General features: G+C 44.2%; 1 protein-coding gene across 3 annotated transcripts in view; it reads right to left on the minus strand.

Moving 5' to 3' along the window:
* Positions 1-8,260: 8,260 nt before the first annotated feature.
* Positions 8,261-12,929, minus strand: part of CHCHD3 (coiled-coil-helix-coiled-coil-helix domain containing 3) — a 206,436-nt gene continuing 201,767 nt past the window's right edge. For 2 of the 3 annotated variants that reach the window (XM_068169075.1, XM_068169058.1), the window contains exon 8: positions 8,261-8,996. In XM_068169075.1, the coding sequence (XP_068025176.1) occupies positions 8,970-8,996 (27 nt within the window). In that variant the 3' untranslated portion in view covers positions 8,261-8,969. The remainder of the gene's footprint in view (positions 8,997-12,929) is intronic. The other variant, XM_068169066.1, reaches the window with a different exon arrangement.

Here is a 12,929-nt window from a genome sequence, read left to right on the forward strand (position 1 = left end):
TGAGCAACTTCTGCCTGCGGGAAGGGATTGCTTAAGCACCCAGAGGCAGAGTCAAGAGGTGAAATGCAGAAGAGCATGGAGGGCCTGAGGATGTCTCCATGGGTATAATATTGGTTCGGTGTTTCTGCTGCTTATTGGAACTAGATGATCCTTAAGGTCCCTTGCAACCCAAACCATTCTGTGATTCTATGATTTCTACCGGGCTGGGGAAACAGAATCACAGAATCATAAATTCATAGAACTATAGAATGGTTTGTGTTGCAAGGGACATTTAAAAGTCATCTTGTTGAACCCCTAGTAGGAGGGGACATGATTTAGTGGTAGACTTGGCAGTGATGAGTTAAAGGTTGGACTGAATGATCTTAAAGGTTTCTTCCAACCACAATGATTTTGTGATTCAGTGGCTGAAACCTAGGGGCACAAAAAAGCTGAATGACTCACCTAGTGATGCTCAAAATAGAAACCACATACCCTGATGCCTTGGTGACCCCCATGGAGCACTTGGCTTCCTTTGCATGGACCAAAATGGCTGTCATTATCTGGCTCTTTTTATTTCGACTCTGCAGATAGGAGGTTGAACAATAAGCAGAAGCACTGCTGCCAAAGAATTATTTTGGTTGGAAGAGACTTTTAAGATCATCAAGTCCAACCATTTACCTGGCACTGCAGGGTCAGCACTAAACCATGCCCCTCAGCACCACATCTACTTTTAAATCCCTCTAGGGCTTTTAAATCCCTGTAGGGATGCAGATTCCACCACTGCCCTCAGCAGCCTGTTTCAGTGCTTGACAACATTTTTGGGGCAGGAATTGTTCCTCATGTCCAAGCAAAACCTGCCCTGGTGAAACCCGATGGCATTTTCTCTTATCCTATCACTTGGCAGAAGAGATCAACCCCCATCTGTCTCCAATCTCCTTTCAGGGAGTTGTAGAGTTGTCTAGATAAATGTTTTCTGAAGGACAAACAGAGAGCTGTTTCAACTGGTCAGTTCTACTCCTGAGGAAGCAAGAGTGAGACCATCTTCTGGATTCCTTGCTTTGGGACCCACCATCTCAGTTTCTGCTTGGCCTGCCCTTGGGCCTGGAGGAACATCAAACCTATCTGGACAGCATAAGGAAAACGACAAGAGAGATCATAAGCTCCAAAAGGCTGACTCCAGATAGCAGGAGGTGCAAAGTCACCAAGGTTTGATATACATGGCTTTACTATGCTGTTTTGTTTCTTTTTAATAGCAGACCAAGCTGAAGCAGCAGCAGCAATCAGCTTCATTCCAAACCCCCAAAAGTGCCACTGTGTCAGCTGAAAAAGCTTCCTTTTAAAGGAAACAAAACCCAGCAAACAGCAAGGCAAGGATTGATAGTGATTCATAAGGAGGGCTGCTTGACAGGCTCCCTAGTGGGTTCACTCTCCATTCAAGGAAAACCCTGATGAGCACTTGAGCAAATGATTTTTGCTGGGCTCGGTGGCACAAAAGCAGAGCTCTCATGTCAATGGGCAGGTCCTAGACCGTGTGCTGCATACCCTAACATTAGCAGCAGCCACACATTACCACTTCTTGAGAGCTCCAAGTGGCTTCACAACCATCCCTTGTTTTACTGGAGGCTATTTAATATTCTCTTGCTGTTGACTCCTGCCTCTCCCCTTGCCTCCTCCCTTACGCAGCTTTGCCCTAAACCCACAAGTGCAAACAACACTGGCATGTGTTTGTTGCACCGCTGCCTCGCTGCCTCACTGCCTACGAGATGGCAAACTGGGACAAAAGGACAGGAGTTGGGAGATTTTCTTCCTGTTTGCTGCTAAACAAAGAAGCCTGGAGACAGGCTGTGAGAATCAGGGTTGTTCAGCCTGGAGAAAGTTCTGGGGAAACCTTATAGTGACCTTCCAGTACCTGAAGGAGGCTATAAGAAAGCTGGCGAGGGACTTCTTACAAGGGCTTGTAGTGATAGGATGAGAGGAATGGATTGAAGCTGAAAGAGGGGAGATTTAGACTGGAGATTAGGAAGAAATTCTTTACAGTGAGGGTCATCAGCCACTGGAACAGGTTGCCCAGGGAAGTTGTGGGAGTCCCCTCCTTGAAGGTGTTCAAGGCAAGGCTGGACAAAGCCTTGAGCAACCTGGTCTAGGTGTCCCTGACCATGGCAGGCGGTCTGGAACTAGATGATCTTTAAGGTCCCTTCCAAACCAAACCGTTCTGTGATTCTGTGATGTTCCTGCTAAGTCAGCAGCAACAGGATCAACTTCCAAGATGTAAAACCACAGACAGAGATGTGCTCTGTGCCTCTGGTCTTAAAAGTCATATAACTGTTGGGGTTGGAAAACACCTTGAAGATTATCCAGTCCAACCATTAACCCAGCACTGTTAGGACACCACCAAACCATGGTCCTTCAGCACCACACCTACATGGATTTAAAAACTCTCCAGGGACAGTGACCCCACCACTTCCCTGGGCAGCATGTTCCAGGGCTTGACAACCCTTTTGGTGAAGATATTGTTCCTAATGTCCAACCTAGCTCTCCCCTGGTGCAATGTGAGGGGTAACTGCGCTTCTGGAGCTGTATCTGGATCCTGCTCACAGACCCTCACTGCAAAATTAATTTTGTCAGACAAAAGTAGATAATTTAATTTTTACCCCTGATTCCAGCAGCAGGAATCATGAGCAAAACCAAGTCACCTCTGCAAACACCTGCTTTACAAACCACCAGGCTCAGCTTTTCAGAGGCAGCTAGGGTGGAATATAGATTTCTCGCTTGCTGGCTTTTTAAGAGCCAGATTAGAAAACATTTGAGCTGACACTGACCTTTTCAAAACAGCCCAAGTGTTAATAATATTAAAATGGAGGGGGGGAATTCCTCCCTATGCAACATAAGAAACAGGGGAGAGATCCAGTAAATTCTGATGGGCAGTCTAGTAAAACCAGTTCCTGTTCATTAAGGGGTCTCCAGTACCTCACATCTCCTTGCCCTCACTATACTCCCACTTACTAAACCCTTTCAGAACTAAACAGCACTGCAGATGGGCTCTGTGGCACGTTTTCAGTGTCACTGGAAGTTGGATCAGAAGTTTTTGGGCACAAGACCTCTGACAAGCTGACCTTTTAGTGTTGTTTTTTATTCAAATTATGCCAGGATGGAGAAGGGTTAACTTGATGGGAGGGATGCTGCAGCACTGCAATTCCAGGTGCTCCCTCCAGCACAATGGCTGAGTGTTCTCTTCCCAGCAGTTACTGGCTTGAGAGAGAATCAAACTAATTACCTTAGTAATTACCAAACTAATTACCTCTCTAATTACCAAGCATCTTTTTTCACACAGAGCTGACAGTCTTGTGGAGGTGCCCTGGCTCAGTGCCCCACACTCTCTGGGAACCTACCTGGCTCTTTCAACAATGACTCAAGTCCCAGGTCCTCCTCACACCACATTCAGGATGTCTGCCTCTTCCTCAGGGAGGGGTGAAGGCTGATCACCTTGGCTGGTGAACCTAGGTTTGCATTGCAGTGACAGTTTCACTGCCAGACAGACTTTGGAAGGGCACAGTACCTTTGCTGCATGTAGGGTTTCTCTGGTGGGAATATCTTCAGAGCAGCGCTGTGGGATCACCACCACACTGCTGATCAAATAGAGACACGCTTGCCTCCAGGCCCTGTTTGATAATGCTCCCTCTGATGAGAACAGCAGCTGAGAGCAAACAGGAAGGTGACCTGAGATGACAGACATTCTTCTCCAACACAGAGCTGAAAACAGCAGGGTGTTCACCCAGCAAAACCCAACATGAGCATTGCTGTCAACTTACCTCACTTCTCAAGCTTACTCCCTTTACATTTGCAAGACCTCTACTTGGATCTTGCTGTGGGCTTGTGGGATCGAAGACTACCTTGTGCATGCCCTCTCTAGCTCTCTCCTTCCAGAGTCTCCTCTCTTTTGTCTTCAGCCAACTTCCAGAGAATGGTTCCAACATAAACCTCTGCAAATTAAGACCAGCTTACAAGATTCACTTCTGCAACCACGTGCTCACAAGTGAGAAGACACTGTAACCTAAATCCTTATCTGATTCTAAGTTCTTGATCAAATAGGACTTACCATGGGCAGATATGTTGTGATGTGCTATCAATTGGCATGGGACAAGCACTTGATGGTTTCTGGGTTCTGCAAATGAGATGTGGCACGTTGGGGAATGACTTAACACCCATTGGCTTTCTCTGTCCCTGTCATTTGAGAAGAAAGGTCCCTACCTACTGTGATGTGGTGCTGAGGGAACATGCTTTAGGAACACTTGGTAATTGGATAATGATTGGACTCAATGATTCCCAGTTTCCCAGATTGCATTGAGTTAGAATGTTTGTCTTGTCTAACCCTCCTGCAGTGAGTAGGGACACCTCCAACTAGATCAGGCTGCCCAGGACCCCATCGAGTCTGATTTTAAAGGTCTTTTCCATCTGAAATGATTTTATGATTCTATAATTCTATGACTGGCTGGTTTTGGATAGGGATCTCTAGGTGCTCATAGAGGAGAAAGAAGCAAATCAAGGAAACTCTAGAATCAGTTTGCCTTGCTCAAACCCAATCAGCATTCACAGCTGAGAGGAAGAGCTTGAAGAGAAGAATATTGACTAGAACTTCTGCTAGTTAAGAAAGGAAAACAAACAATAGAAAAGGAGAGAGCTCTTCCCATCACTTCTTCAGCTCAAGAGATGTAACTCAAGGCATGTAACTCCACCTGATGGAACGCACCTGAAACTTCATTCCCTTTGGATTCTCTCAAGAAGGTCAAAGAAGAACAAAGTAGTAGCTATCTCAGATGTAAAATTCATCCTAGCCCCTATGGGGACAGGCAGAGAGAATTGGGGCTGTTTAGCCTGGAGAAGGCTCCAGGGAGACCTATGGGGACAGGCTGAGAGAGTTGGGAGTGCTCAGCCTGGAAAAGAGAAGGCTCCAGGAAGACCTTATAGTGGCCTTCCAGTACCTGAATGGGGGCCTACAAGAAAGCCAGGAAGGGGCTTTTTACAAAGACTTGTAGTGACAGGACAAGAAGGAATGGATTGAAACTGGAATAGGGGAGATTTAGACTGGAGATTAGGAAGAAATTCTTTATAGTGAGGGTCGTCAGCCACTGGAACAGGTTGCCCACAGAAGTTGTGGATGCCCCCTCCCTGAAGGTGTTCAAGGCCAGGCTGGACAGAGCCTTGAGCAACCTGATCTAGTGGAAGGTGTTCCTGCCCATGGCAGGGGGGTTGGAACTGGATGATCTTCATGGTCCCTTCCAATCCAAACCATTCTATGGTTCTATAAATATTAAAGCTAATTCCAAGTACCTGCTGAAAACTGCAATGCAGGGACATCCCAACAGGTGAAAAAGCCAAACCCAGCTCTGTGAGGTAATGTGATCTGTCACACACAATTCCTGAGGAAAGGAACTCTAGTGTCTGAAAGAGTCTAACACTGCTAAATTACATGAGAATAGGAGAACAGAGATTATTTTGACACCTTTGAGAGACCTGTGGTTTGTTCCACAGGCACTGAGCAAAGAACAATGAAATGCTTTGATTCAGCTGGTACAAAACAGCTTTTCCATTTAAAACCCCAGGTGAAACAGCCCTTTGGTAACAGCTGATCAGAGCTTGTGAATGACCAACAAGAATAGCTGAAATTGTTCTCCATGGGCAGAGTGTCATGCTGTCATCTGTCAATCCAGAGAGTATCACCCCTATCATTCCTCCTGAGATCAGGATCCATTAAGCTGAGTTCAAACTCTCAGTTCAGCAATCCTGGAGAGATCTGGTTATTTCTGAGAAGGCAGGAGACATCCCCACGTCTAACAAACAGTGAGAAATGACAAACTTGAAAGATTTTCATGCTTGAACTGCAACTACAAGGTAAGTCTTGGCTGGAAGAACATAATGCATATCAGATTAGATGCAGCATTTTCCCTCTGTCCTCCCAGTACCATAAACAGTAAGGTGAGGATCACAGAATCCTAGTATGGTGGGGTTGGAGGGGACCTCTGGAGATCATCCAGTCCAACCACCCTGCTACAGCAGTGTCACCCAGAGCAGGTGCCCAGGATCACAATGTCCAGGTGGATCTTAAATCTGTTCAGAGAAAGACTCCAGACTCCACAGCCTCTCTGAGTAGCCTGCTCCAGGGCTCCAGCACCCTCATAAGAAGTTTCTTGTCATGTTTAGATGAACCTTTTGGGTTTCAGTTTGTGCTTGTTTCTCCATGTCATGTCCTTGGGCACCACTGTAAAGAGTCTGGCCCCCCATCCTCTTACCCCCAGCCCTTTAGGTATTGATCAGCATTAATAAGATCAATGCTTAGAAAGACACACAAGTCCTCTTGCTTGTGCTTCTTCAGATCTTACAAACATTGCTGGTTTTCTTTTTAAAATATCATTAGTGCAGTTTCAGAACAAAAGATGGCAAACCTGGTGTTGACCTACTGCTTCCTTTAGCAGAGATGTCCACCATCACCTCTCAACTCTGTTTTCCAAGGAGTAATGTCCTTCTTGATGTTCACAGCAGCAAGAGGAGAGAATGAAATCTAAGCATGATGAAAAGAATAAGAGGCAGGTACACAGGAGAGGTGGCACAGGCAGAAGCTGAGGCAAACAGAAGCTCACTCCTCAACTGCTGCACTACTTTAAAGCTGAAAGATGTCCACAATGTGGATGGTTTTAAAGTCTAAACCCTGAAGTCACAAGCATCTCTCAAGCTGAAGCAGCACGTTAAGAGATGCCACTACTTATGATACAGATGTTTAAAGAACACAACCTCTCAAATGAAGCCTGAAACATAGTTGAACAAAGCAAGCAAGACTGAATCCCATTGCTCAAGGCTGTCAGGATGGGAAACCAAGAAACATTTGGCAATAACAGAGACCTTCCTTCCCGACACAGCTCCTCTTCTGATTTTACAGAATCATCTGGCTTGAAAAACATCTGCTTTTCCTCTGTGCTGCATTCTGCTGCCAATTCTAAGTCTGGCAAGGACATATCTGCCAGCTTCTTGGCTCTCTGTTACAAAAGAGAACGTTATAAAGGAGAATTTGTGAGTTAGCTGCTTTGTAAACACTACAGCAAGTCACCATGTAAACATGTCACTGTTGTCCCTATGATTTCTCTCAAGCAGTTTACCTGGCACCTGACACTGAACTCCAGGATCTTCCTCTCCTACTGCTATTACAGTTGCTTCATGTGTAACAAAAGACCAGCTCCTTTTGCTAGCATTAAAAAAAACAAAAGAACCATCCTTAATTAAACAGTACTCACAAAGCATCTTGATAATTAGGAGAGTCACTGGCAATATTTGAATACAAATGAGATCCACAGGTGCACTTGCAGTCTTAGGGTGGGATGCAGTTAAAAAGCAACCAATTAGAGAAGCAGGTAAATAAAAGAAGGCTCCAGGCACGCTGCTCATTTGACACATACTATTACTATTGGCTACAAAACCTCTTCTAAGATCACTTGGTAAGAGGAATGTGGCAGCTGTTGTCTGAACAGGAATGATGAAATGGATGCAGTTTTGGGCACTCTGTGGCTTTTCATTCACAAGTACTTTCCACGAAAGGGAATGCTGGTGGGGCATGAACCAGGCACAGGATCACATGGAATACTTTTAAGTTGCTGTGATGCAAAGCAGCTACAGAATTAAAGAATCACTTTGGTTGGAAAAAGACCTTTAAGATCATCAAGTCCAAACACCATTCAACTCCACCTAGGCCAGTGACAAACCATATCCCTCAGCACCACAACTCTGTCTTTTAAGCACTTCCAAGAATGGTGATTCAACCACCTCCCTGGGGAGCATGTTCCAGTGTTTGAGAATAGCCTCAGTGAAGAAGTTTCCTGTAATACCCAACCTTAACCTCCTCTAGTGCAACTTGAAACCATGACCCCCTTATGAGACACCACACCCAAGTATAAATGCATATGCATCCAGAAAAAGAGGACTTAACACCACACAAGTTGGTAGAAGCAGGGTCAGGAGTGGTGGTCTCACCTGACTTGTAGTTTAAATCATAGACTATCCTGAGCTGGAAGGCACCCATGAGGACCATTGAGTTCAGCACCTCGAAGGCACCAAGAAACCTAGAAGTTAAACCAGTTCTATGTAAGTTCCTGAAAGCAAGGTTGGTTATGCATAAAAATCAATGCTTGAAAGATTCTGCAACAACATGTGCTGGGAAAACCATGACTGACGCAGCAGAGGGAACACCATCTGCCTCCACGCCCTGGAAAGAGAGACAGACAGACTGAAGCATCGGTCTTGTTCATAAAATATATTTATTGTTGGTACAGAGAGAGGCATTTTCATCATTACTTGATAGAGGAGTGAGGAGCACAACAGAATCATTTCAGGCAAATAAAGGCCATGTTACATCTGAAGTATTGCATCATTAACATCATTCCAGCAGAAGGCCTGGAGAGAGACTTACATTAAGTTACACCATTTGTGAAATAAGTTAGAGCACAATTTAGTTTGTCATTATACATGGCAAGAGAAACTTTCATATGGGCAAGGAGTACAGCACGGTAAGGAGCAGCGGCTGGCTTGCTCACAAAGTCCCACCACGTCCCAGCACACCAAGTGTTACATACCCGTGCCTCTGACAGTGGGAAGCTTTTCTGAGGAGATTCTGCAATGAAATAGCAGCGCTTGAAGGATATTTCCCCTTTCTAAGGTCAGTGAAAGGTTCTTTTCTTTTCCTTCCTTCAATCACCAATAAGTGGATTTTACTAAGACGGAGCAGGATCTCGGGCTGCGTGATTTCTGATGGAATTGGATACAGGTCTCGGTTTTTCAAATGGTCACACTGATTGAGCCGTGATGGCTGCTGCTCTTGAAATGGTTCTTCCAGTTCTTCTCTTTATTGGCTTGCCCTGTAAATGGGCTGCGATATCACTCTTGGGGAAAAAAATGCTCTTCTGCTGAAATTAGAGTTGATGGTCTTGTGCTTGATTTGGACAATGCCTTTATCCTCCTCTCCCAAGCATGCTCTGCTATGGAAGCGGTCAGGGGGAAGGGGAGAGAAAGGGAGAAAACACATTTTTCAGTAACCCAGAGTTATCCCAGAGACTCCCTGAAGTTTGGCTACAATTCCTTCTGAGGGTTTGCAGGTCTTTTACATTAAAATATAGCAAAAGAAACACTGTCAGCACACACACCATCAGAGAGACAAGCCTCAGAGGCAGTATGAGGCCATCGGAGGATTCAACAAGCTAGCCATTTGGAGGCCTGAAGAATTGCAGTGAGATTCATCCATGCTAATGCTATCATGGCTCTAGTGCTGTGGCTATTACAGAAATTAAAATGTCTGACCTTACAATAAGATGAATCCTGTTCCCAGCAATTACATACTCAAGGATATATATCTTGAAGTCCTACCACACTAACTAGCTCCCCTTCCTACGTCCTTCCTGTGTTCTGAGTCATAATCAAAATCTCAATAGTCTGAATGCGTTGCACTGACCTTGGACTACCCAGGGAAGTGGTGGAGTCACCATCCCTGGAGGGATTTAAAAGATGTGTAGACACACATTACTGGTGGACTTGGCTGTGCTGGGTTAATGGCTGGATTAGATGATCTGAAAGGTCTTTCTCAACCTAAACAATTCTATGAATTTATGATTAGTACACAGCCAGGCTACCAAAAACTAAAAGCACAGATCTGACAACTAGTCCAAGAGTTATTCCTCCTACCATACCAGAAAGCTGTACCACCAAGGTCTTGACACTTTTGAGAGGTCCTGGCCTCTACCATGAAAATTCAGACTTGCAAGGACAGTATGTAGGGTCTACTAAGATCTTCCTACTGCCATAATCTAGAGATATAGGGTCTGCAGAGACAAGCACATATATGAGTACTAATTGTCTAGATCAGCAAGGGGAAGAGAGAGTGCAATCTAACAGGACACTGACAGGCTAGGCAGTAAAAGCATGTTGGAGGCCATCTATGTTCACTGGAGGACTACAAGGGTGACAAAGGCAATCTACTGCTTTTGCCTACAGAATCCAGAAAACAAGGATGACAGTAATTAGGAGTATCCTTTTAAGAAGCGGTAGCAAGTGATTTGTTAAGTTTTAGGGCTTATGTCAGGAGCAATCCCAAATGTAAACTCTGAAATCTTACAGGAGGTCTATAAACCAGATAACTTCACTGAGAGACTTCATCAAGAGGGTTGACAAGCCCTGAAACAGGCTGCCCAGGGAAGTGGTGGAGACCCCAGCCCTGAAGGAATGTATAAGCTGTGGAGATGTGGTATTGAGGGACATGGTTTAATGGTGACCTGGCAATGATGTGTTAGCAGTCAGACTTTATGATCATAAAGGTCTCTTCCAAGCCAAACAATTCTATAATTATAGCAATCAAATCAAGAGGTTCCAAATAGATAAGAAAAAGTATTTCTCTTCAAGGATAATTACACAGAGGGACAGAGATACAAAGAGGTTGTGGCATCTTCAGCCTTAGAGGTTGTCAAAGATCCAGTTGGACAAAGCACTAAACAACCTCATCTGTCCTCACTGTTAATCCTGCTTTGAGCAGGAGGTTGGACGTCCCAAAGGATGGAAAGAGGTTGTGGCATCTTCAGCCTTGGAGGCTGTGATTCCAAAGAGCTGATTCAAGTATTTGAGCAGCAGCATCTGCCCACACAGAGCACATTTTCTTAAGAATCTGAACTGTGTTGTCAGCTAGGGATTGGGAAAATTAAAGGGAATGAAAGGTCTGTTGTCATGTCCTTAACCAAATTTTCATGGTATTACCAAAAAGTAACTTAAACCGTTCAACTAGATCAAGCAGTGTTTCTGCAAGACTTAAGAGGTGTACCAAGGAGCAGGACAGACTGCAGCTAGATAAAGTCCTTGTGATCACTCACAAACGTTCTCCAGAATCCACAGCAGAGTACACATTGACAAACCAAAAAGATTGGGCTTTATGCTCCCTTAGGTGCTACTACTAACAAAAATAAGGGAAATTTTTATTAGTTACCAAAATCTTCAGTCTCAGTTTGACAGCATCCCTGCAGAGATTTCTATAACCTGATGAAGGCTCCTCTACCTGGAAGATTCTTTCTGCAGTGGTATTACTGAAACTTGCTTGAAGCCATTGCTGGGCTGAAGATTAACTTTACATAAATTTGACACTGCCTAGGTTAAGGCAGGAAATTCCCAAAAGATCTGAGAAAAAATTGTGTTACTTTTATTTAGTATCCTAAGGAAAGAAATTGCAGATATTTGTTCATCACATGCATATTTCTGCCCACAAAACTTCATCTTCAGACAGCTGGGAGTGTCCCAGGTCTTGGGTTTTTCCACTTTATTTTTAATGTTCTTTACTGACTGAAGCCATTTAATATCACCTACAAATTTACTTCATATCTTCACATTTGTTTTGCTGCATTTTTTGTTTGTTTGTTTGTTTTCATTGCACCAATACAGGTATGAAGGGAACCTGCTCTGACTTTTCATACCAAGCTCCCTTCAAACAAGGTAGTGCTAAGGGGTGGCCGTAACAGAAAATGCTTTTTATTGAGTTTCAGTTCAGTGTTTCCAGCTACACTAATTCTACATATTTTCCTACTAGACTGAAAGATGGTATCTAGTAAAAAGAGTGGAGGATGAACCCAAAATAATGGTTCTCTTCTGACTAGGATGACTGATTAAGGGCCACTGGATCCTAAAAACTGGAATAATGGTTACAAGACTGAAGAGGCTGAAGGATAAAACAGAATCATAGATTGGTTTGGGTTGGAAAAGACCTGTAAGGGTCATCTGGTCCAACCCCACTCTGCAGTCAGCAGAGGCATCTTCAAATAGAGCATGTTGCTCAGAGCCCCAACCAACCTGACATGGAATGTTTCCAAGGATGGGGCATTCACCACCTCTCTGGGCAAACTGGGTCAGGGTCTCCTTACCTTCAGTGTAAAAAAAGTCTTCCTTTGACCTAGTCTGGATCTTCCTTCTTGTAGTTTCAAACCATCACCCCTTGTCCTGTCACAACAGGCCCTCATCAAAAGTCTGTCTCCAGCTTTATTATAGGTATCTTTAAGAACTGAAAGGCCACAATATCCTCCTGGAGCCTTCTCTTCTCCAGGCTGAACACCCTCAACTTTCTCAGCCTGTCCTCACAGCAGAGGGTATCAGCCCAGGACATGTCTGGGTTGTGAGCGCCCATTGCCAGCTTGTGTCCTGCTGTTCACTCACACTCCCAAGTCTCTCTTCACAGGGCTGCTCTCAATATTTTGTAGCCAGACTGTCAGACACCTGCAGCTGTTGGTATGATACTTTCAAATCTCACATACCTCCAGAGACTTGCATCTCCCTGAAATTCAGTGGTCTAATAGGAACCTATTGTGCAGACTTTATTAAGCTACAGACTAGTTGTGTTTCCATATAGGAATTAGGACCTCCTGTAGCTCAGGGGTAAACAAACACACAGAAGAGAAAAAAAAAGAAAAGAAAGAAAAAAAAGAAAAAAGAAGGCTGTTTCAACAACCATCTTGTCCATGTAAGTGGATGTAATACAGAAAATGTGACTGAAATGCCACTGGATGGTCTGCTGTACTGCAGTGACTGGCTGGCGTTACTTCAGCAGGAGGAACACAAAATGCCACAGACAACCTTAATATCTTTCCCTTAATGGTTCCATTTAGTGACTTTTTTTTCCCCTCTCTGTTACCATTATAATAAAATGCAAACATTAATAATATTGTTTAATTTATCTTACTGGCTTCTCATGACTTTGGGCAAAGATTTGCAGTGAAGATACAAGAATGTGTCAAACTCCTCTGAATTAACGACTCTCTGGGCTTTTCTAACAAGGGGGAGAAAAGGACAGATAGAGACATGAGATTACAGACAGGAGGAGAAATAAGGAGCACACAGAAGAGAGGGTGAGATAATTATAAGCAAGATAGGAAAGAAAGAGGAGTCAA

The sequence above is a fragment of the Melanerpes formicivorus genome, unplaced genomic scaffold (genome assembly GCF_026170545.1).
Source record: "Melanerpes formicivorus ecotype bairdi unplaced genomic scaffold, bMelFor1.0.p_v2 SCAF_3, whole genome shotgun sequence".
NCBI lineage: Eukaryota > Metazoa > Chordata > Aves > Piciformes > Picidae > Melanerpes > Melanerpes formicivorus.